Below are 25,685 nucleotides of genomic sequence, written 5' to 3'. Positions count from 1 at the left end.
TGGGGTTGTGGGGGGGGGGGGGGGGGGGGGTGTGGGGTGTGGGGTGTGTGTGGGTGGGTGTGGGGGGGTGTATAGAGGCAGTGGGGGAGTCTTCAGCCTCTACATTTTCTCTCCTTGAATTCCCTCTCATGTTTGTTTGTTCATTCATTCAACAAAGAGGCACTGAGTCCCTCCTGTGATCTGGGCTCAATGACAGAGGCTGAGGGGATGGATCTGGCGTGGATTCTTCACGAAGGCGGGTATAGTCTGGCTAGCACAGACCCCTGTCAACCCCACAGCCTTTCGGTGTCATAAACATGATTGCAAAGGACCTAGGAAATCATCTAACTCAATTCTTGCATTGTTGCAAAGCTGCAGGGTGAAATCTAGGAGAGGGTAAGTGGTTTGACCAAGGTCACCTGGATGGTTCCTGGCAGAGCTGGGGTGAACACTGAGCCCCCCCACCACTAGTCTAGTGTTTCGGTCAGTCAGTATACCACACTTCTCATCTACATTCTTGAGAAAACATGCCTCCTTTGGTATTCTCTCTCCTCCCTTTAAAAGGCTCTGAAACAACCAAATGGCCACCATCTTCCATGGCCCACAGGCCTGGATTCCCAGCAAAGGGACACTCGGTGCAGGCCTGCCCCCCATTCAGCAGCACGGAAGGTGTTAACTAGCACTCTGTTAGTTCTTGGTTGCCTTTTTTAATCTGTTGTTTGAAATCCTTGCCTTTTATTGGTATATTTACTTTATGACATACATAAAGAGCTGTATTAAAAAATAAATAGTGTTGTAAAAGCATTCGGTAATGTTTATTAATATTGACTAGTCAGAGAGCAACGAACTCTATTGCTAGAAGGATAATTTGTGGTAATATCAGCTAAGCATTCGCAGCTTGTCAAATGACTGTCTAATCTCAACATTTAAAAAAAGTGGGTAAAAGGATAATTTCCCTTATTTATGCCTTGAGAAAATGAACATGACCCATTTCCTAGCCAATATTAGAACTATTATTTTCTTTTTCTCCCTGGGGGCACCAGACCTTCTCTCTGAGTCCAGGCAGTCTCAGGGCTGGATTTCAGTGTCAAGTATCCCTTTGTCTTGGGGTGTTTGGTGGCTGCTTCGCTAGCGATAGCCTCTCGTGGGTCTGCTCTGGCTGCCTGCATCTGTGCTGAGGGATTGGGAGGTGGAAATGGAGACTTGGTTCCTGTCCTCTGGGAACTTATAGTTTTGAAGAACTTATAAAGGGCTTAGTCCAGAATCAGGAACTTGATACTCCAAGGAAGTACATAAGGAGAATGGTACTGGGTGTGATTGTTGACCCACGGGGACTGATATATGTCACTCACCATTGGTGGCATTAAGAGATGCTCCTTGAGAAGATACCGTGTCACCCTTAGAAGGGAGGGGACATTCCCTGAGCATCCCAGATGTCCTGTGGATGACCTGCTCTGGCTTAGGGTGGAGGCCTCTAGTGGAACAGGCTCGGTTCAGAGGATTCCTTCGCCACAAAAAGGCACGTGGAGAAAGTACAGGAGGCTGGACCATGTATGGAAACACCCTGCAGTCTCCCTGGAAGTTGCTTTTGGCGATAAATCCCTGGTAACCTAATGGCTTTTCATTCATCTCTTCCTCTTAAAATTCAAGTCCAGAATGGCATTGACTATTTGGCCTTCCTCTTTTTATTCGAATTGAAGGTAAGTGGACATTGAAGGTACATTGTGAACTTAATGGTTTGGGGAAGAAGAGTGAGCCCGTTGCTGAAGTACATAAGCTTTTTCCTCTGTCAGTTCCGTTTCGACTCGGAGAGGTGAGCGAGGCCAGGTGAGGTCCTCTTACCACTGGGTTTAAGGGTTATTTACTGCTTTGAAGACAGAGCATTGTCAGAGCCTGTGAAGGAACCCGCCTCATACAGTGCCCACATGGGGAGACAAGGTAGCACGTCAGGGCCAGCGGGCAGGTCCTGATCAAGAGAGGGGCAAGAGGTTTGCAGGGGGCTGGGTTCCCATGGTAAGTAGAGGGCCTTAGAGAGTATTGATTCCCATGGGGCAGCAGGCTTTTGAGAAAGTAGGATCATTTAGACCATCGTTGGGAGCTGACTCACAGACTCTCCTGTCTTGTCCTTGTCTGTTCTGAGTACCCCTAGAAGCACTGTATAGGTCAAGTTGACTGTCACGGGATCAGAAAGCAAGCAAAAGATCAAGCATTGGGGTGACTTCTGCATGTGGGGCAGCTCAGACCAAGTAGAGGGGGTGAGTTGGAAAGACCTTCAGAGCTGCTGGAGCTGGAGTGTTGGTGGGAGCAAGGGATAGAGTCACTTAGGGTGAGAACAAAGAACACGTTATCTTATAAAGGCCCTTCCTTATAGGATGGCTTCCCCACTGCGTCTTTCCTCATGCAAAAGTGGGTAGTTCCCTCCACTCACTTTCCCTCATAACAGATCCTAGTTTTCAGTGCTGGTGTGGTGTGCTCAGCAAAACTCATAGGGCAGGCACTTCCATCTCCCCAGGGGCACAGCGAAGAAGGGCAGCCCTTGGGTTATTGGAACAGAATTCCCTCTCTAGACTTTCTTACCTATTGGTCTGTTCTCACTGCCATTTGTCTCCAGGCAGAGAACTTGGGAAGAAATGGAACATTGGTGGTGCTGGGTCTTGAACCCCTCTCTCTCAGACAAACAGCGCTGCGGGCCCTTCTAGAATTCTCCCCTTAGTCCTTGGCTCTGTGGGATACAGGATGGCCTAGCTTCTCCTGCAAGGTGTAGTACAGAGGGCACTCCTTAGGGAACAGCTGTTGTAGTCAGCTGTCCCTGGAGGCTGAGGGTGGGGAGGATGGAGTCTGGCGTGAGTCTCTCCCTGCTGCCACTTTTTCTGCTGTTGTCTTCTAGCGGGCTGGGGAGACGAAGACTCATCCAGAGGGTGAGGTTGGTCTGAAGCTCAGGCTTTATGTGGCTATGAGGTTGCCATTGGCCTTCCTTGTGTGGACTTCAGGGGCACAGGATGGGGTTGGAGGCTGCCCATGAAGCTCTTGTGCTTGGACTAGTGTTCAGATGAGAGGAGGGTGCCTGGACCCCACCTCAGATCGAGGAATTTCTTTAGCAGCATTGAGTAGTCACTTCTAAACTAGGCCCTATAAATAAAAGGAAAGGTAAACACGGCTTCTGCTATTATATAGTTACAGTCTGAAGCAGATGAGTTTTTATGAACTTTCAGACTCACAGCAGCACGAAAGTGGTTTGAACGAGTGTGTAGCTTGTTAGCTTGGTCTTACTAGTGAGAGTTGTGTGGTTGAGAATCAGTGAGAAGGAATGTGTCCTTCCCTCCAGTTACTTGTTAAAAGGTTCGTATTTGCTTACCTCTGATTTCCCATAATGATTCAGTTCTCTTGAGAAGATAGCTAGAAAAACCCATTAGAGGTTAATTTTTTCTTTGTCTTTTTGGACAAAATTGAAAACGTGTTACCTTCAGGATGAGTTTACCCAGTGGGCCAGGTGTGGTCGTAGTTGGGGAGCACCTGAGCCTGCTCCCCAAGAGCGGGTGGTGGGGCCCTGAAGCCTATGGGGAATGGACGGTCCTCTGAGTCCAGCATGGAGTTGCTTGGGCCATCTAGAACTGGGTTACTTTCAAAACAGTGTTCAACACTATTGCCTCTCAGAGAAGAGAGTGTGAAAACCAAGGCAGCATATGTAGAAAGGTGCAAAGATGTCCCCAGCTGTCCTCCTTTCCTGTGTTATCGTGGAGGCTGATGACCTCAGATGACCATGAGTAGTTTGACCTTGTGAAAAGGCGGGGCCGGCCTGGGAGAATATGAGTGTGTGTGGTAAGGAAGAAGGAGGCGGACGGAATTTCCATTTTCATCAGAACGCGTTGCAGCGGCATAGTGTGGCGGCAGAGGTGGTAAGGGTTGGGGTCTAGGGTGACAGACCCTGAGTTCCTGCAGTTTGTACTTTCCCTCTGGAAACCAGTTGCGATTCTGTTTCCACATTGGACATTCCGCAGCCCGTGCCATAGAAAGTCTGTTGGGGGTCCTCGAAGGCACTCGGATTCTTCTCTGCCATTTCCCTTTGCTTTGAATTAGAAGTCTCTACCTCTTCACATCCATCCCTTGGTGTCTGAACAATAATGACAGGGATGGGCGAACCGGCACTGGTCTCAGCTGAGCTCCAGGCCTGTGAGGTGTTCCCTTTTTCTCTCCTGAACTTTGTGTGCTTTGCCCTGGTCCCTCTGCCAGTGAGGCAGGACCTTTGTCCTCGAACTACATGTGGGATCACTTGGATGCCATGCTCGCCTCTGGGAACCCGTGCAGGGCACTGAGTTAGTGGGTCAGGTGCAAGGCAATCTCCTTACCCCAAGGATTGGGCAGGAGAGGGCACCCATGTCTCTGAAGGCTGGAAGATGCATGGCAGCAGAATGGTTCCAAAGAAAGGCTGGTCATGAGTTCTGGAAGTTTCTTTCACTGAAAGATCACAGGTGAGTAAAGGAGGGAACTCAGGTCATCTGGATTAGAAGGTTTCAAAATGAGTAGATATCTGAGAATGGGTGTCAGTGTTTTGCTTGGGCTGTCCTAGCCTGACTGCCATGGTGTCATGAGACATCACACAGTGGAACGTGACTCAGAGAGATAATAGTGCCCCTCAGAGGAATTCCTTGGAGGCTGGGCAAAAGGACATGGGTAAGACTTTGGAATAATAAAGTTTTGACACCATGAGAAACCAGAACCTTAGATATCACCCATCACTTTACAGGTGAAAAAATGCAGACAGATCGTGATAACGTGATTTATCTAAGGTCACAAAGCAAGTTAATGGCCAAGTTAGGACAAAAATCCAGGTCTTCTGGCTGCTCAGCTGGCATCCTTCCCCGAATCCTGCTCCCTCTGTAGTAGAGGGCAAGAGTGCATCACCTTACACACCACGCCAATCCAGTTGGTCAAGAAAGCCACTGACACCAGTTGCCAGGCAAATCCATTTGCACCAAACAAAACAAAACAAAACAGTAGGGTTACCCAGAGAGTGTTCATCACGGTGAGAGACTTGATCTGAAACCGGCAGGGGGAAGAGATGGGAGTCCAAGAGCCGGGGTGAGGATGCTTATCCTGGTGCTGACTGCTGAAACCTGAAGCCCGGCCACTCCAGTGTCCTTTGGGAAAACAAATCTGAATGGGTGTTTGTCCTCCTCTTCCTCCTGACAGCCACCCCAGAGGTGGGCACCCCTGGAAGCTAAGAAAGTATTAGTGAAGGGACTTCCCTGGTGGTCCAGTGGTTAAGACTCCACGCTCCCAATGCAGGGAGCCCAGGTTTGATCCCTGGTCAGGGAACTAGATCCTGCGTGCTGCAACTAAAAGATCCTGCATGCTGCAACAAAGATCCCACATGCTGCAGCTAAGACCCAGTGCAGCCAAATAAATAAATAAATATTAAAAAAAAAAAAAGCATTAGTGAAGAAAAAGATGGAGATAAGTAAGACTGGAACCCACACGCTGCCATCCACCTGACCTGACCATGAACTTGTGTACGAGGGTCACCTGTGGAACCACTTGTGAATAGAGCTTTTGCTGCTCCATGGAACAGCTCTTAGGAAGGCAAACCTTTGTCACGCCCAGACAAGTGACAGGCATACTCAGCTACAGTTGTGTGCACATGCATGCGTGCACGCACACACGAACATGCCTGGGTACATATTTTAAACCATGCTTTGCCCAGAATGCTATTAGGACATGTCCCATTGCCCAGCATTGTGAAATATGTTTAGAGTTGAGAATGTTCAGTGAAAATGTTCTGTACCGTTACTATTTCTCAATTGGGATGGATCAGCCTCGGCCGGGGTTCAGATAACATGGGGGTGGGGCGCACGACAGTGTCATGGATGAGGGTGTGTGTGCTCTTGTGATTGAGAAATCATTTGTTGTTTTTGGCAGAGGGGTAAAGGGAAAGCAAGCAAACACGACTGTGATTGAGAAAGAGTTCTGTGCAGGGGGCTGGGCCTGATCATTGTCAGAAGCTGCACACAGTGGACCCCGTATGTTGTCTTCAAGCCACTAGACTGGCGCCCATACTCATCCCGGGGCCCACAGGGTATTGACGCACCTCTGGGTTCTTGTGGGATTTGGAAGGTGCTGGCAGTGGGTGGCTTGGTTTAGTTCTGTGATCTGCACAGCAGATCCGGGCACCACTGGCTTGAGTGTATAATACTCCCCTTCCCCACCTGCCTTCATCTAATATCAGTACCGGCAGCCCTCCAGCCTTTGACTGTGGTCCTAACACATCAATATCCTGACTGCAATGGGCTGTTGGCTCTAAGGGTGCCCACCTGCCAGCCCTATCGCCCTCAGCTCCTTCCTCAGGGCTGAGGCCCCTGGGGAGGCGGCAGGCAAGGCGCAGAGACAGGGTGGGGTGGATCCTGTATCTGGCAGAGGCATGTAAAGGCCTGAGAACAGGAGTGTGGGTGGGAGGAAAAGCAGAGTTCTGGGCCAGATGGCCCCCTGGCCAGCCCGCGGCCCAGACTCTCCCAGAACTTGCCCACTAGCCGCCTGCTTCCCTGCCTCTGACCAGCTCTGTTGCTGGCTCCTGACCGAGTGGCGGGGTCTGGTGGGAAAGGCCCCAGGTTGGGAGTTGTGTTCGGAAGAGGGTTGCAGGCTGGGCCTGTGACCAGGGGTGACCAGGGCCTGTGTCTTCCAGGGGTGGTCATGGGTGCCAGGTTCACCTCACAGAATAAATGAGATAACGTACATGGAAGTTCTTTGGAAAGCCGAAACCGACGACTACCACCTTCTGTTTATAGAGTGATGTTATCTGGTTTCTTCAAACCTTTCTTTCTGCCAGGGCTCATCCTCTGGCCAGACGTAGAGGGAAAACACTTTAAGAGCTGGGCCTTTGGGGAAGGTTTTGTGGGTTGGAGAGTGACTGCAGTTTTGAGAACCTCTGGATGCCCCGAGAGGGGAGCATCTTTTGTCCATGAAGGCATCAGTTCACTAATAAGCTGCACCGTGTGGGTGCTGGGGTATGAGAGAGAGCAGGTACGGGGCAGCCCTCCCAGGTCAGTGGTCTCTTGGGGGAGCCAGGTATATGCACAACGCAGCACAGTGAGGGCCGTGCTATGAGTGAAGTAAGCAGAGGCACCTCTGCCTCCACGTATGGTGTGTGCTAGTTTGTGAGGATTATGTCTGTCTAACTGGCCTGGTGCTTCCTCTTCCCTCTCTCCACAATTGAATCTGATTTTTCTTCTTGGTCTGTGTGCCAGTGGATGAAGAAGTAGGAAGTGCCCTATTCTTCTAGCCCCCTTGGACAAGACCAGGAATAGATGCTTCCTTGGCAGCCTTCCATGGGAAAGGGGGCTTCCGGCTGTCATGGATCCAGGGATATGTCTCCGTCAGTGCCCGCCTCCAGCTCCCCTGCCCTCCATCTCCCTTCCTCCTGCTCACCTGCCACAGGGATGGCTGCAAAGCCCCCAGGTAGGGGTGGGCCTGCTTTCTGTCCAGCCAGAGCAGCAGCAACCTGTCTTTTCCTTTCCCCTACAGGAAGCTGCACAGTGGGATGAAGACGTACGGGTGTGAGCTCTGCGGAAAGCGGTTCCTGGATAGTTTGCGACTGAGAATGCACTTACTGGCTCATTCAGGTAGGCGAGGATGCCCTGACTGGCCCGTTGGAGCACGGGCACCCACCTCCTGCCCACTTTCACCCCCACTCAGAGCATGGATATATCCCCACTGCCAGCCGGGCCTCGGTCCACCTCGTCCCGTGGTTGCTCCCTCCAGGCTCCTGGAGCAAAAAGTCCATCCTGACCATGTGACCATCTGGATGAACCCATCCTCCCGCTCTCCTGGGCTTCCTGGGGCTTCGTTGGTACCCAGTGCCCTGTGTGATCCACCTTCCAAAGTAGACTGCAGTTTCATTAGCAGAACAGTTGCGGAATTAGGTTCTCGCTGTCTAATGAATCTGACTCTTGGGTTCACTAATTATACAGGAGCCTTTAATTAAATAGATATAGAAAGGTTGGAACACAAAGCTAGTTACAGCGTGCTGTCTTTTGCAAGTTAATTTTATCCAGCTCTCGCGGGGTCGACTCGGCGGCTGCTGGTGTTTTTGCTCGTGTGTGAGCAAAGCTTCTCTGCCCCATGAGGCGTGGAGAGGGGAAAAGCACTGACATGCAGCGTGCCCAGGCGTTCTCGGTGGAGGGGAGGATACAGCAGGTCCAGTGCTGCTGCTTCGAGGCCAAGCCGTCGCCTGGGTTCAGTTGGAGAGGCCACCGCACTTCCTTGCCGGGGCCAGCGCTCTTTTCCAATTCCCTTGCCTTTCAACCTTGGAGTCACGTTTTGGGGGAGAAGAGAGGGCTGTCTTCTTATTCGGTCTTGCTGTCTCCTGTCTAGTCCATAGTCAGTGTCTGCTCTTCTTTCCCATTTTGCCTCCAGCAAGTGGCCCTCCAGGCGGTTGGTGGTTCAGGTGTTTGTGAAATGAGCCTGCTTTGGGGTTGGGCAGATCTCCATCTGTGTGACCTCGGGCAGGTTTGTCTTCTGAACCCCCAGTTTCTGTATCTGCAAAGGGCAGGTGCTGCAAACTCACGTCGGTTAGGTAACAGAATATATGGCGAAGGCGTCTATAGTACACTCCTTACCGTACAGTGGCTGCTTCCGCTGCCACCGCCCTCCCTTCCCCCAGTTCTGAAGGTGTCGTTCGGGAGCGTTCCCGTCACCCTACTCCCGTTGAGGACAGTCTGGCTGCGTATAGTCTGTCCTCGCTGCCTCCATCGCCTTGGTCACGGAAATGCCATTCGGTAGCTCTGTACGCTTCCGCTCGCCGCCGCCTCGCTGCAGAGCCCCTGTGCCTCTGCGCTGCATGGGGTGCCGTCGCTCTCCCTGGCCTTCATGGCCCTTCGTCAAGTGTCCTAACTCCTTCTCACTTCCCAGTCTTCCCTCTTCCAGATCCAAAGATTGGGCCGCACCGGGCCACTGTCTGTCTCGCTGTACCCCGCGTCTTCGTGTTCCATTTCTCCTCCCCGTGGGGCCTCCCCTCCCCGACACCTGGCCCCTCAGAGCCATCCTCATCCCCCACCTGCCCCACGTTGGCCCGGAGTCCTGGGTCCAGGCGTTCCTGCGCTTGGCATCTGCTTGGTACCCGTGCACTCTTTCTATTTCTATGACTTGCACCTCCAATCTTCTTGCTCCCCCTTCACCTTTGCAGGTCGTTCAGGGTTTAGTGGGGGGGAGTTTCGTGAGCTGTCTGCCCACAGCTCAGTCACCCTCCCCCAGAGCGGAGTGTGGGTCTTGCATTTCATTTGCTCCCTGCTCCAGCCCCCCGTGTGGTCTCTGACCGCGTGTGCCGTTGGACACTTCCACGCGGGTAGTACAGCCTGCGGTTAACGCTTCCCGCCTCTCAGTAACCCAGCCTGGTAAGCACCCTTTCTCCTTACTGTCTCCTTGAGTCTCGTGCACTAACCAGACTCGTGTGCTTGTCGGTGTGCTCTGCGCGTGGACCAGCACGGCTCGCTTTCCAGGCTCTGCGGCTTTGTTCACCCCCTTCCCTCTGCGTGGAATAACCCATCCCCAGTCTTCTCAGATCTTCCAAGGTCCCTTCCATGATGCCATCCTCAGCTGTTCCTCACCTCCGGCCAGAAGCAATTGAGCCTTCTCCTGGGGTCCATATTTCTTTATCCGAAGCTGTCTTTGGACCCAATCTTTCTTCTCTGTATTATCGTTATTAATGGAATTGCCTGATCTCCTCTTGCTTGGGAATCAGGGTTAGGAATTTGGGCATCTACCTCCTGACCCTGTGACCTTGGGCAAGAAATGTAAACCCTCTGAGCCTCCAAACGGAAGGCTCCCGTTAGACACTTCGCACTCTGCCCGACACACGATGGGCTCTAAGTAAATGTAACTTCCCTTTCCCTCTGTTCCCCTAATACACTGGAATAAGCTACTTGGGGACAGGGTCTGTCCCCATTATGTGCAGCACATTACCTGGCACATTATTGGAGTCTATAGATATTGGTTGAACGGATGACTGCAGCCTGGGAGGCCGGGCAACTCAAAGAAACTCCAGTCTCCCACCGGGTCTCTCCTGCAATAGGAAGTGTTTAGACTGTGTCCCAGGGGTTCACTGGAGGGCAGCCAGGAGCCCGCTGGCTAAGTGTGAGTTAGCCGAGGTCTCCGTCGTGAAGCCCAACACTTCAGCAGTGTTGGTAGGGCCGGTGGGGTGGCAGAGAGAGGAAGAGCTGCTTACGCACATTCAGGGGGTGCAGGGCCCCCGCTTCCGACAAGATGAGTGACTTTGCACCACCCCGTGACCGAGATGCTAGTTCAAGGTCCCACAGTCTTGTATGGATACGCTGGCAGCTTTGGGAGCTGGGGCCTATTTTCTTAACTTTTCCTGTCTGTCCCTGAAGTCCGTGCAAATGATTTGTCCCTCTGAAATTCACTTGCCACTGCCCTTGTAAAAGAGGATTCGGTGATGGGGGAGGTATGATGGGTCACAGCAGGGCCTTAATTCACCCTTGCAGATAGCTCATAGCCTGCTTCAACTCTGATACTTCTGTGCTCTGTTTTTTCTTTCTCTGATCCCATATATCTCTCACCCCTGTGCCAGGATGGCTTGAAAATAAAGCAGCAGCAAGGGCTTCGTCAGGCTAGATCCCAAACTGTTTGCCCCCCTGTTAAACAGTGAAGGCCCTGAGGCCTCTAGAGAGACCTGACCATGTCAGGGAGGTGGGGTCAGAGGGCTGGGCCAGTGGTGCCAGGTCTTCTCCAGGATTCCAGTAGCAGCAGTTGGGTTTTACCTGTTCCAGTTCCTCCCCCAGTTGCACGATAACAGACCTATGTGAGGTCTTAGAGGAACCGTTTGATTAGATGACATGAGATTTTCTTGCTGCTCCGTTTTGAAGGCTCCATGCAGGGAGCCGACAGCCAGGATGGCCCCCGAGGGTCTGTAGTGCAGACCCACCTTACACAAGATCACCAGGGGTTGGAGCAGCGGTGCAGAGCATCACGGAACAAGAGTCGCTCCACAGCCCTGGGGACTGTTTTAAGAAGGGGTCGGGCCGTGGTGAAGGGAGTCTGGGCTCTGGGTCGGGGTCAGGGAGCTCCTGGCTTCCCCTAAATGTTGTCACATTTGTCAATGTTGTCAATGAGCCCAGGAGAGGCTCATTCCTGCCGTGTCTCCTTCTTCGCAGAGCTGCATGGGCTCTGCGTGCTTGCTGCCCTACCCCCTCTTGGCGAGCGTGGCCTGTGTTTGTTATTGTAGTTCTGGCGCTGGGCCAGGCCTGGCTGGGTGCCAGCCTTGTGGGTACAGTGTGTACAGTGAGTGCTGAGCCAAGTTTGTCATCATACACGATTAATTTTTTTTTCTCATCTGGTAGGGGTGGGGTGAAGGAGGAGGCAAGAAGGAGTTTCTCTGATGCTTGAGTACAGGCCTCATTGGATTCTGTGGAGATATTACTTCTCAAAGGATAAAACGCTCTGGCTCACTCTTCCCCCCCAGCTTTCCTCTTTCTTGAACTGTCTTCCTCCTCTCCTCCATGTTTCCCTATCCAAGGAAATCAGCCTGTATAAAATCGACACTGTGAGGCCTTATTTTCAGTGACTGGAATACCAAATTTATACTCTTAAATCAGTTTTCATTGCGTTGAAATTGACAATTTGTTTAATTAGAAGTTTGCCCCGTAGGAGGCCCTTCTTAGAGACAATTCTTTCTCTTTCTCTCTCTCTCTCTCTCTTTCTTTTTTCTTTTTTAAGACCCTAAATGGTAGTAGCGAATGTTCAGCTTAAGTGAAGTTTTGATTTCGATTTGAATGCATTAACTAACCAAATGTTTATGAGATATACCTGATGATAACAATACGTTTAAATTAACTTAACTAACTACAACAATAACCTAACTCACTCGCTAATGAGATTGATCTGGCCAGACCCTTGTGGGAGCATCTGTGACCCTCTGTCTCTTTGCCACTCCTTGTTCTTACTTAAGAGAACATCCTAGCTCTGGATGTCCACGCAGAAACCACAGACTCGGGCGATGACTCGAGTTGGTCCTGCGATTTGCTCGGGTAAGGTTTCCCATTAGGTAGTATTTCCCGCAGCTTGGCCTCATGTGCTGTTGGATTATGACTGAGCACACCCAGAACCGCTTGCCCCTATTTTTGCCTTGGCCGCATAGTGTTCAGAGGCTTGCGTATTTCTGTGGCCTGCTTCTGTTCTGGGAGTGTCATTCATTTTTCGAGCCAGCAGATGCATCAGGCTCTGTGTGCTTAACACTGCAGAACAGGCAGCACCCCTACCCTCCGGGCGCTTATGTCTAGTAGGAGAGATGTTTGACTGTAAAGTTATGATAAAAGAAGGTGGTGTGTGCTGAGCGCCAAGAAAGAGTTCTAGGAGGAATTCAAGGAGGAAGGGGGCTCCTGGGAGAAGGTGGTAGAATGGATTTCTGAGAGCACCTGGTTGGGGCAGCCCACGCCGCCTGGGGTGATGTGCAGTGTAGCTGGGCCTGTAGGCTGGGCGTGGGGGGAGGGGGCAGGGTTTAGAAGGGAGGAGCCGGGCAAGATTGCAAGGTCCTCCAGTAGCAAAATGATTTGCATTTTACCTAGGGCACTCAAAAGCCGCTGAAAGATTGGAGGAGGAAGGGACACTTTCATTCCTCTGGAATAGAAAGGACTGTTGGGCTTTTTGATGCACACTAGGCTGGAGTATAGGGTGCAGAAGACTCTTGGGGAAATGGCGTGACTGGCAGTCAGTCCCGGGGCGTGGCTGGAGGGGGGCGTGGCCTGTGCCTCTTGCAGTGGTTAGGGGCACACAGCCTTTCTTTGGGGGGGGGTCCCATCCTGCATGCTCACTCCTCCTCACCCTTCTCCAGGCACTGTGAGCCATGGCTATTGAGAAACACCCCGATACCAGACTCCTCCCCACAGTCAGAGCCACCAGGAAGGAACATGGTCTTTGGCTGACAGATCTTCTGATTCCAGCAGCAGCATGGTGTGGCCAGGGCATATCATCGGGGGCCAGGTCACCGTGTGGCGGGGAAAAGGGCAGGAGAGGTTGGGGTCAGAAACCAGATTGGTTCTCTCATGCTTTCCCCTGATCAGATGGAAGAAACAAAATTTCACGAGATGTCAAAGATCTGTGGGTTGTACTTGTCCTCCTTTTTTTTTCTTTTGGGAACACTAAGCTTTGGGGTTCAGGGTCCTTCTTCCCAAAGACAGAGAACGTGTGGGGGAACGGGGTAACTGGATTATGCCCTGTGACTGCGAGGCGGGGATATGAGCTGGTCCCCGTGACGATGATGGAGAGGAATCTCAGGATGCAAAGATGGCTTCTCCTGACCTTGCAGCTTCTTCCTCTCACTCCCCTCTCTCTTCCCAGATCAGGCATCTGCTAAAAGCAAGAGACTGGGGTTATCCAGGCAGCTTGGAACCCAGGGTCCATTTGCTCCCTCTCTGCTCGCTCCCTCCTTCTGGTTGGCTTTCTGCCATCAGGGTAAAACCAGGAGATAACCAAGAAGAAACTTCTCAGGACCTCAACCTCACTCAGCATGCCTGCAGAGCTGGGCACGATGGAGGGTTTGGGTTAAGATAGGTTGTGAGTGGCTCAGAGCCTGCCTTCCCCTTGGTCCCCTTGGGTGATGGGGGCACAGGAAGAGGGAAGAGAAGCCACGTTCCCTGGCTCTCTCTCCAGCACGCTCCCCTCTCTCCCTCCCTGCTCTGAACCTGGCCTGCTTCCCGAACTTTTTCCCAGAGTGGTGTCGTCACCGGCCTGGGCCTGCCGGCAGGTCTGGATGTTCTGCCAGCATTCCAGAGAGTTTATGATCGCTTGCAGATGTGCCTCCAAGAACACACTGTACCCAAAGCAGAAATTAACGCAGCCTTGACTGCTGTCCAAGCCCGTACACGGGAGAGACGAGAAAGAAAACAAAAACTGTTTAGTGCTGTTTATAAATTATATACTGGCTGATGAAAAATACATTTCTTCCCCCTCTCCTCCCTGTTCCTCGCCGTCCCCCACCCCCGCCCCTTCTCCCTTTCTGCCTCAAGAGCCTAAACGGAGACCAGAAGAATATGGCTTTGCCTTTTAGCTCCCGTTTTGGCGGAGAACCGAAACCCCGCTGCTGATTCACAGCCAGGGTATTTTTCCCCTTTACCTGATGAAATATACTGGTGTTTCCAGCCCAGATGGGGTGTTTTTGGTTTTGTTTTCTGGGTTGGTTTTTTTTTTTTTTTGGCCAGGGATGTTGTTTACAGCAAGTTACAGGTCCTGTGATGGCATTGGGTGCGATGCTGGCCCCGGGGCAGATAAAGCCCACCCATCTCCCCACCGCAATGCTGCTGGAGGCGTGTGCCTGGGTCCCCCGGCCCTGAAGATGTCACGTTGGGCCAGCTGTACAGAGAAAGTTTGGAAAGTTCATCACAGGTCATTGTATTAAACAGTGTTGTCACCACTTCTCTCCCACCCCTTCACCTACAGCCCCTGTGTGAAAAGGGGGTTCACATAGCCCTCGCCCCAAATACACATGTCTCTCCCTCCATATGGTGCCTTAGCAGGGGTTTGGGAAGCTCGTGCATCTACCCCTCTGGAGCCCAGCCTCTCCCCCTAGGCTTGAGTCCCCCCTCCCAGTTTATTCTATAAATTCGTTTCCACATTATGTCTATCCATTTACATGGCTTTTGTGTTTTTTAATACTGCTAATGTTTATCATTTGCCCAACAGGCTCGACAGATTTTGCTTCCTGTAGAGCATCGAGGCTTTAGAGCCCCCTCGTTGCTAAGTAGCAGTCTCCCGGTACTGTAATGGGCTGATTTTGTATTCCGTTCAGCGCTGTATCTTATTTTTGTATGCAAGACAAAGTGTTTTGATGGAGGACGATTGCGGCAGTGTCTGGAGGCTGTTTGGAGTTTTATGGGCTGTACAGTACACTGTGTGCTCTCCGAACAGAACACAGGCTGTTGAATTTTGGATTGGATTTGTCATTTTTCCCCCCTAAGAGAGGGGCCTGTCAGAACATTAAGGGTGGAGGGAAGAAAGTGGAAATTATGTAATAACCTTCTTTCTCCCTCTGTTCTCTGATTTTTCTATCCCCAAATAGGGTGGTTTCTCCCCCCCACACTCCCTTTCGTACCATATGATTCTGTCAAGCAAGATAATGACGTTCCTGTCAGGAAATGAATGGCCCTCGAGAGATGGACGCTGGGACATCCCGTCTGTCTATCTGTTCTCCAGTTCTCTCTTTCCCTCTCCCTCGCTCCCACTGTCCTTCTACATTCTGGGCTGCTTTGCTGGCCCTTATTTTTGTCTGAGGATGGACGGCTAACGAGGTTGCAGGGTCGGATGTTGGTGTGGGATCCACCCGAAGGTGATGGCATTTTCTTATTTCCGGGATCTTTTCACCTTCCCGGATGTGCACACCGCCAGGATTCCTAGGTGGTCCTCCCTTGCCCTCTTCTCTCCTCAGCCCTCGTGCCCTTGCTCTCTACCCAGGCTGTGCCTGGGTCCCAGTGTCCAGGGCTGTGCCCGAGAGACCAGCTGCCTCCAGACCATGTAGTGACGGCTCTCTCTGCTGGCTGTTCTTCTCGGCGCTGTCTTCTGAGCTCTCTCTGGTGGCAGGTGTTTATTTTTCAGCTCTGCTTTTTTCCTCGCTTCCATTTTTTCCCCAATCTCCTTTCATCTCACTCCATCTCTTCATCCTTGTCTTTGCATCTGTGTCGGCCTGGGCCTTTTCTCAATGCTCCTGTGCATTTTGTGTCTTCCTTCTTGTGTCTTCATTAGACTTTGTCTCCCTCCATCTTGGTTGACCTTCTCTCTCACAGCTCAGAGTTTCTTAGCTTGGAAGTTGGGCGGTGGTTGAGGTAGGGAACAAATTGTTACTCTGTCCCAGAAGGCCTGGGGAAGACTCCAGAGTGCTCCCAGCACTCCTGTCCCTTTCCTCTCAGAGACCAGAGTGGGGCTTCTCTGGCTCGGTTCCTGCTTTTCCTAGGTCCCTGGATGTTTTCTTAAGTTGAGCTGTGCATGGGCAAGTGGATGAGCAGGGTTAGGTTTTGCAAGATTCTTATTGGACTTTGCCACTAAAAAGTACACCTTGCTGGCATGGTGCTTTCAGAGGTCTGTACCATGCACCTGAGTACAGAGCCCACCAGGCACCTGGGAGAGTGTTCACCCCCACACCCCAATGGCCTGGCATGGTGCCCAGCACATAGAAGGCTTTTGATGAGTACTTGTTGGATAAGGGAATACCCTGTTGCTAAATTCTTTGTACTTCTGGGGAACATCTGGGTTTGGTGGGGCCTGAGGCTTCCACAATTTGTGGTGCCCACTCTCAGAAAAAGATTATGGGAGACTGGTTCAAGATGGTGCGGTAGAAGGACATGCGTTCACTCCCTCGTGCGAGAGCACCAGAATTACAACTAACTGCTGAACAATCATCTACAGGAAGACACTGGAACTCACCAAAAAAGATACCCCACGTCCAAAGACAAAGGAGAAGCCACAATGAGATGGTAGGAGGGCCGCAATCACAATAAAATCAAATCCCATAACTGCTGGATGGGTGACTCACAAACTGGAGAACACTTATACCACAGAAGTCCACCCACTGGAGTGAAGGTTCTGAGCCTTACGTCAGGCTTCCCAACCTGGGGGTCCGGCAACGGGAGGGGGAATTCCCAGAGAATCAGACTTTGAAGGCGAGCGGGATTTGATTGCAGGACTTTGACAGGACTGGGGGAAACAGAGACTCCACTCTTGGAGGCCACACACAAAGTAGTGTGCACATCATGACCCAGGGGGAAGGAGCAGTGACCCCATAGGAGACTGAGCCAGACCTACCTGCTAGTGTTAAAGGGTCTCCTGCAGAGGCGGGGGGTGGCTGTGGCTCACCACAGGGACAAGGACACGGGAAGCAGAAGTTCTGGGAAGTACTCCTTGGCCTGAGCCCTCCCAGAGTCTACCATTAGCCCCACCAAAGAGCCTCTAGGCGCCAGTGCTGGGTTGCCTCAGGCCAAACAGCCAACAGGGAGGGAACTCAGCCCCACCCATCAGCAGACAAGTGGATTAAAGTTTTACTGAGCTCTGCCCACCAGAGCAACACCCAGCTCTACCCACCACCAGTCCCTCCCATCAGGAAGCTTGCACAAGCCTCTTAGATAGCCTCATCCACCAGAGGGCAGACAGCAGAAGCAAGAAGAACTACAATCCTGGAGCCTGTGGAACGAAAACCACATTCACAGAAAGATAGACAAAATGAAAAGTCAGACGACTATGTACCAGATAAGGAACAAGATAAAACCCCACGAAAACAACTAAATGAATTGGAAATAGGCAACCTTCCAGAAAAAGAATTCAGAATAATGATAGTGAAGATGGTCCAGGACCTTGGAAAAAGAATGGAGGCAAAGATCGAGAAAATGCAAGAAATGTTTAACAAAGACCCAGAAGAATTAAAGAACAAACAAACAGTGCTTCCCTGGTGGAGCAGTGGTTGGGAATCCACCTGCCAATGCAGGGGACATGGGTTCGATCCCTGGCCTGGGAAGATCCCACGTGCCGCGGAGCAACTAAGCCCTCACAACTAAGTTATGAGCCACAACTACTAAGCCTGTGTTCTAGAGCCCGTGTGCCACAACACCTGAAGCCTGCACTCCTAGAGCCCGTGCTCTGCAACAAGAGAAGCCACGACAATGAGAAGCCCGCGCACCGCTCGCTGCAACTAGAGAAAGCCCTCGCACAGAATGAAGACCCAGCACAGCCAAAAATAAAAACAAATAAATAAATAAATTTAAAAAAAAAGAACAAATGAACAGAGATGAACAATACAATAACTGAAATGAAAAATACACTAGAAGGAATCAATAGCAGAATAACTGAGGCAGAAGAACGGATAAGAGACCTGGAAGACAGAATGGTGGAATTCACTGCCGCCAAACAGAATAAAGAAAAAAGAATGAAAAGAAATGAAGACAGCCCAAGAGACCTCTGGGACAACATTAAACGCACCAACATTTGCATTATAGGGGTCCCAGAAGGAGGAGAGAGAGAAAGGACCTGAGAAAATATTTGAAGAGATTATAGTCGAAAACATCCCTAACATGGCAAAGGAAATAGCCAACCAAGTCCAGGAATCACAGAGAGTCCCAGGCAGGATAAACCCAAGGAGAAACATACCGAGACACATAGTAATCAAATTGACAAAAATTAAAGACAAAGAAAAATTATTAAAAGCAGCAAGGGAAAAATGATGAATAACATACCAGGGAACTCCCATAAGGTTAACAGCTGATTTCTCAGCAGAAACTCTACAAGCCAGAAGGGAGTGGCACAATATATTTAAAGTGATGAAAGGGAAGAACCTACAACCAAGATTACTCTAGCTGGCAAAGATCTCATTTAGACTTGATGGAGAAATCAAACCTTTACAGACAAGCAAAAGCTAAGAGAATTCAGCACCATCAAACCAGCTCTACAACAAATGCTAAAGGAACTTCTCTAGGCAGGAAGCACAAGAGAAGGAAAAGACCTACAAAAACAAAGGCGAAACAATTAAGAAAATGGTAATAGGAACATACATATCGATAATTACCTTAAATGTGAATGGATTAAATACTCCAACCAAAAGACATAGGCTTGCAGAATGGATACAAAAACAAGATCCATGTATATGCTGTCTACAAGAGACCCACTTCAGACCGAGGGACACATACAGACTGAAAGTGAGGGTATGGAAAAGGATATTCCATGCAAATGGAAATCAAAAGAAAGCTGGAGTAGCAATACTCATATCACATAAAATAGACTTTAAAATAAAGAATGTTACAAGAGACAAGGAAGGACACTACATAATGATCAAGGGATCAATCCAAGAAGAAGATATAACAATTATAAATATATATGCACCCAACATAGGAGCACCTCAATACATAAGGCAAATACTAACAGCTATGAAAGAGGAAATCGACATTAACACAATAATAGTGGGCGACTTTAACACCTCACTTACACCAAAACACAGATCATCCAAACAGAAAATTAATAAGGCAACACAAGCTTTAAATGACACAATAGACCAGATAGATTTAATTGATATTTGTTTATTTAGTTATTTAGTTGAAATGTAATTTTATTCATTTTTTTATACAGCAGATTCTTATTAGTTATCCATTTTATACATATTAGTGTATATATTGTCAATTCCAATCTCCCAATTCATCACACCACCACCCCACCACCACCACTTTCCCCACTTGGTGTCCATACGTTTGTTCTCTACATCTGTGTCTATTTCTTCTTGCAAACTCGTTTGTCTGTACCATTTTTCGAGGTTCCATATATATGCATTAATATATGATATTTGTTTTTCTCTTTCTGACTTACTTCACTCTGTATGACAGTCTCTAGATCCATCCACGTCTCAATGAATGACCCAATTTCGTTCCGTTTTATGGCTGAGTAATATTCCATTGTATATATGTACCACATCTTCTTTATCCATTCGTCTGTCGATGGGCATTTAGGTGGCTTCCATGACCTGGCTGTTGTAAATAGCACTGCAGTGAACATTGGGGTGCATGTGTCTTTTTGAATCATGGTTTTCTCTGGGTATATGCCCAGTAGTGGGATTGCTGGGTATTACGGTAATTCTATTTTTAGTTTTTTAAGGAACCTCCATACTGTTCTCCATAGTGGCTGCATCAATTTACATTCCCACCAACAGTTTAAGAGGGTTCCCTTTTCTCCACACCCTCTCCAGCATTTATTGTTTGTAGATTTTTTGATGATGGCCATTCTGACAGGTGTGCGGTGACACCTCATTGTTGTTTTCATTTGCATTTCTGTAATGATTAAGGATGTTGAGCATTCTTTCACGTGTTTGTTGGTGACCTGTATATCTTCTTTGGAGAAATGTCTATTTAAGTCTTCTGCCCATTTTTGGTTTGGGTTGTTATAGGGCATTCCATCCAAAAACAACATATTACACTTTCTTCTCAAGTGCACACAAAACATTCTCCAGGATAGATCACATCTTGGGTCACAAATCAAGCCTCGGTAAATTTAAGAAAATTGAAATCATATCAAGCATCTTTTCCGACCACAATACTATGAGATTAGAAATAAATTACAGGGAAAAAAACTGTAAAAAACACAAACACATGCAGGATAAACAATACGTTACTAAATAACCAAAAGATTACTGAAGAAATCAAGGAGGAAAACACCTAGAGACAAATGACAATGAAGACACGATAATCCAAAACCTATGGGATGCAGCAAAAGCAGTTCCAAGAGGGAAGTTTACAGCAATACAATCCTACTTCAATAAACAAGAAAAATCTCAAATAAACAATCTAACCTTACACATAGAGGAACAGAGAAAGAAGAACAAACAAAACCCAGAATTAGTAGAAGGAAAGAAATCATAAAGATCAGAGCAAAAATAAATGAAATAGAAACAAAACGATAGCAAAGATCAATAAAACTAAAAGCTGGTTCTTTGAGAAGATAAACAAAATTGTTAAACCTTTAGCCAAACTCATCAAGAAAAAGAGGGAGAGGACTCAAATCAATACAATTAGAAATGAAAAAGGAGAAGTTACAGCGGACACTGCAGAAATACAAAGCATCATAAGAGACTACTACAAGCAACTCTATATCAATAAAATGGACAACCTGGAAGAAATGAACAAATTCTTGGAAAGGTATAACCTTCCAAGCCTGAACCAGGAAGAAATAGAAAATATGAACAGACCAATCACAAGTAATGACATTGAAACTGTGATTAAAAGTCTTCCAACAAACCAAAGCCCAGAACCAGATGGCCTCACAGGTGAATTCTGTCAAACATTTAGAGAAGAGCTAACACCCATCCTTCTCAAACTCTTCCAAAAAATTGCAGAGGAAGGAACACTCCCGAACTCATTCTACGAGGCCACCATCACCCTGATACCAAAACCAGACAGAGATACTTCAAAAAAAGAAAATTACGGACCAATATCACTGATGAACATAGATGCAAAAGTCCTCAACAAAATACTAGCAACAGAATCCAACAACACATTAAAAGGATCATACACCATGATCAAGTGGGATTTATCCCAGGGATGCAAGGCTTCTTCAATATATGCAAATCAATCAATGTGATACACCATATTAATAGACTGAACAATATAAATCATGTGATCATCTCAATAGATGCAGAAAAAGCTTTTGACAAAATTCCGCACCCATTTATGATAAAAACTCTCCAGAAAGTGGGCATAGAGGGAACCAACCTCAACATAATAAATCCCATATACGACAAACCCACAGCAAACATCATTGTCAATGGTGAAAAACTGAAAGCATTTCCTCTAAGACAAGGATGTCCACTCTCACCACTATTATTCAACATAGTTTTGGAAGTCCTAGCCACGGCAATCAGAGAAGAACAAGAAATAAAAGGAATCCAAATTGGAAAAGAAGAAGTAAAACTGTTACTGTTTGCAGATGATATGTTACTATACACAGATAATCCTAAAGATGCCACCAGAAAACTACTAGAGCTAATCAATGAATTTGGTGAAGTTGCAGGATACAAAATTAATGTACAGAAGTCTCTTGCATTCCTATATGCTAACAACAAAAGATCAGAAAGAGGAATTAAGGAAACAATCCCATTCACCACTGCAACAAAAAGAACAAAATACCTAGGAATACACCTACCTAAGGAGGTAAAAGACCTGTACTCAGAAAACTATAAGACACTGATGAAAGAAATCAAAGATGACACAAACAGATGGAGAGATATACCGTGGTCTTGGATTGGAAGACTCAATATTGTGAAAATGCCTATACTACCCAAAGCAATTTACAGATTCAATGCAATCCCTGTCAAATTACCAATGGCAGTTTTTACAGAACTAGAACAAAAAAATCTTAAAATTTGTATGGAGACACAAAAGACCCTGAATAGCCAAAGCAAACTTGAGGGAAAAAAACGGAGCTGGAGGAATCAGACTCCCTGACTTCAGACTATGCTACAAAGCTACAGTAATCAAGACAATATGGTACTGGCACAAAAACAGAAATATAGACCAATGAAACAGGATAGAAAGCCCAGAGATAAACCCAAGCACCTATGGTCAACTAATCTGTGATAGAAGAGGCAAGGATATACAATGGAGAAAAGACAGTCTCTTCAATAAGTGGCGCTGGAAAAACTGGACAGCTACATGTAAAAGAATGAAATTAGAACAGTCCGTAACACTATACACAAAAATAAACTCCAAATGGATTAAAAATCTAAATGTAAGGCCAGACACTATAAAACTCTTAGGGGAAAACACAGGCAGAACACTCTTTGACATAAATCACAGCAAGATCTTTTTTGACTCACCTCCTAGAGTAATGGAAATAAAAACAAAAATAAACAAATGGGACCTAATGAAACTTAAAAGCTTTTTCACAGCAAAGGAAACTGTAAACAAGATGAAAAGACAACCCTCAGAATGGGAGAAAATATTTGCAAATGATTCAACAGACAAAGGATTAATCTCCAAAATATATAAACAGCTCGTGTAGCTCAATATTAAAAAAACAAACAACCTAATCAAAAAATGGGCAGAAGACCTTAATAGACATCTCTCCAAAGAAGACATACAGATGGCCAAGAGGCATATGAAAAGCTGCTCAACATCACTAATTATTAAAGAAATGCAAATCAAAACTGCAATGAGGTATCACCTCACACTGGTTAGAATGGGCATCATCAGAAAATCTACAAACAATAAATGCTGGAGAGGGTGTGGAGAAAAGGGAACCCTCTTAACACTGTTGGTGGGAATGTAAATTGATACAGCCACTATAGAGAACAGTATGGAGGTTCCTTAAAAAACTAAAAATAGAATTACCATAATACCTAGCAATCCCACTACGGGGCATATACCCAGAGAAAACCATGATTCAAAAAGACACATGCACCCCAATGTTCATTGCAGCACTATTTACAATAGCCAGGTCATGGAAGCAACCTAAATGCCCATCGACAGATGAATGGATAAAGAAGATGTGGTACATATATACAATGGAATATTACTCAGCCATAGAAAGGAACAAAATTGGGTCATTTGTAGAGAAGTGGATGGATCTAGAGACTGTCATACAGAGTGAAGTAAGTCAGAAAGAGAAAAACAAATATCATATATTAATGCATATATGTGGAACCTAGAAAAATGGTACAGATGAACTGGTTTGTAGGGCAGAAATAGAGACACAGATGTAGAGAACAAATACATGGACACTAAGGAGGGAAAGCTGGGGGAGTGGGGGGTGGTGGTGGATGAACTGGGAGATTGGGATTGACATATATACACTAATATGCATAAAATAGATAAGTAATAAGAACCTGTGGTATAAAAAAATTCAAAAACAAAAAAGAAAAAAATAAAAAGGTTATGAATATCAAATGTGAGAGCCCCTCCCAGGGAATAGGCCCATGCAGTATCGGGGTGGGGTGGGTGCTGAAGCTTCTGTTTTATGAGCTTCAGGGAGAAGGGTCCTCCATAAACACCATGAAGAGCTGCCAGTTGAGGCCCCCAGAGTTGGAGCCACTGAGTGGGGAAATTCAAGGCTAAGGATAGGATGGTGACATCGGCCCTGCTCTGGGGACCCTCAGAGCACGGGGCAGCTGTGTTTGCAGGCCTCAGGTTTGCATTGTACAAGGGTCAGGACAAATCCTCCCGCCTTTGGTAAATTGCCATTGGTCCCATCGGACCTGGTGGACGCCTCTGTATTTCATTCCCTCTTCTCAATGAGGCTGGATGGGAGCCACAGACCAACCCTAAGTCCCATCTCACCCAGAGACGCCAGGTAGATCAGTACACACGGCGGCATCCTGCCTGCACCCTGGCCTTCAGGGACTCTCCGTGAGACAATATGGTAGCCACTCCTTTCCTAGGTGCTCCGTCTGCCTGGGCCGTAGAGTTGTGTCTGACTGGGGCAAAGCACTGGTCCTCTCATGGTCTGTACGCGTGCGTGTGTGTGTGCACGTGCGCGCGCGTGTGTCTTGGAGAGGAACCAGGAAGGTGAGGGGTCCTGGAGGTGATGGGAAGTGTACCTAGAGGTCTAGGGGTCTGTTCTGCTGAGCTTCCAGACTCATCCATTAATTAGGGTCGGGGGGGAGGAAGTAGGATTGGACAGTTTTTTGGCAAGGACACTACTTACTCCTTGGAAGATGTGGGAAAGCTACAGTTATGGTCCCAGTAATGAGGGGCAGCTGTGTGTGTATGTGTGTGCGCACGTGTTTGTGGGTGCACACGTGAAGAAAAAGAGATAGAGAAGAAACGTTTACATGAAATACTCGAAATTGTTCCTTTGCTGTAATGGCTCCGCACAGACCATTACCTTGCAGATTTAAAAACTAAATGAGCTCATCATATCTAGTGACTTCCCCCGACATTCATGCCTGATTGCAAAGCCTGCGTTACCTTTGAATTTCAGCTTCGTTGTTTGTTATTAATTCTCAGACATGGGTGGTATGTTTCCCTCTCTTGGATTCAACCATGAACATGTTGATTTGGTGTGATGGATGGAAATGTTTCTCAACAGGACCCCACTCAAGAACCTCTTTATTTTAAAAAATAGCCCCATGAGCTCTAGGATCGAGTCTAGAGTTTCCGAGGAATCCAGTGGGCTGAGGTGGGACGTGGGGTTGACTTTGGAGGGGGCAGAAGTCTTGCATTTTTTAATGTAATAATTTGGGTTTCCTATGAATGGTTCTGCGTTCCGTGCAATACTCTGCATTTTCATAACTGTCTCTTCCACTTTGGGCAGAGGAAGGGAGGGAAGAAATAACAGCAGCAGTATTCTGTGGGCAAAGGAAGAAAACAAGAGAATGGGGCAGAGAACAGGCTAAATTTAAAATTGTAATTGGCTGACTTCCACTGGCTCGCGGGTGTTTTAATGACTCATAATAACTTCATTTAAAACCAGCTGAGCAGAAAATAGATTGGAGAGGAGCCTCGGGCCATTATGGATTTGTTTTTTTTGACAAGCTCGGTGTTCGGCAGCCAGGAAGGCTCTCAGAGAGGGCTTGGCTGTGTTCTCTCCGTCTCTCTCTCTCTCTCAGGGTTGGTGGTCTGCCCGGAAGAGATTGTATAGAAACCCAGGGCTGCTTTATTTTCCACCCCCCCCCATTTTTTTAACTGATTAAAAATAGACGCCTTGAGGTATTATTTTAGCATCAGTACAATTTTTTTTTTAACTTTTGATGTGGTAAATGGAATATAAATAAAATTGTTTTTGAAATTACCGAATTAATTAGGTAGTAAAGCCACTTCGATGCATAAATTTCCCTTGCCGGTTGCCCTGATCCATATTTGGGGGGCGTTTCCCTTTTTTCTCAATCCCCTCCTCCTCTCCCCCACCAGCTCCACCTTCCCCCCCACGCGGACCCTCCCTTTGAATGGCAGGGTTCTTTTATCATCCCGGCAACAGCTAAATGATTTTTTTAAAGATCTGTAGGATTTTGACAGGATTGGGTCTGTCCTGCTATCCAGTCAGCTCGAGGAAGCACGAGTTTTGGGAATTGCCAGAAAAGGCTCTAACCTGCCTCTAGCCATTTTAAATAGATCTTGCCTGTTTCCCGTGCTAGGAACGGTGCCAGCCGGGCGAGTGATCCTTTCTCTCTTCTCTTTCTAAAGTCAGCCGGCTCAGCCATGGGCTGCATCTGTCTGGGCAGGACAAGAGGCCACCCCCCCCCCATCTGATTG

General features: G+C 47.9%; 1 protein-coding gene and 1 long non-coding RNA gene across 5 annotated transcripts in view; one reads left to right on the top strand and one right to left on the bottom strand.

Moving 5' to 3' along the window:
- Positions 1-25,685, top strand: part of ZBTB16 (zinc finger and BTB domain containing 16) — a 178,597-nt gene that overhangs the window by 87,051 nt on the left and 65,861 nt on the right. For all 3 annotated transcript variants that reach the window (XM_036859567.1, XM_036859568.1, XM_036859566.1), the window contains exon 3: positions 7,495-7,592. In XM_036859567.1, the coding sequence (XP_036715462.1) occupies positions 7,495-7,592 (98 nt within the window). The remainder of the gene's footprint in view (positions 1-7,494; positions 7,593-25,685) is intronic.
- LOC118898861 lies at positions 13,071-16,815 on the bottom strand. 2 transcript variants are annotated; one of them, XR_005020841.1, is made up of 3 exons: positions 16,774-16,815; positions 14,096-14,331; positions 13,071-13,329 (listed from the first exon to the last, which is right to left on the bottom strand). It is a non-coding gene; the product is annotated as an uncharacterized LOC118898861 (long non-coding RNA). The 2 variants fall into 2 exon arrangements; XR_005020840.1 differs by lacking the exon at positions 13,071-13,329 and adding an exon at positions 13,665-13,825.

This window comes from Balaenoptera musculus, chromosome 8 (assembly GCF_009873245.2).
Source record: "Balaenoptera musculus isolate JJ_BM4_2016_0621 chromosome 8, mBalMus1.pri.v3, whole genome shotgun sequence".
In the NCBI taxonomy this organism is placed as follows: domain Eukaryota; kingdom Metazoa; phylum Chordata; class Mammalia; order Artiodactyla; family Balaenopteridae; genus Balaenoptera; species Balaenoptera musculus.
The sequence above is the reverse complement of the archived record's forward strand: the minus strand, read 5'-3'. Positions and strand labels throughout refer to the sequence as shown.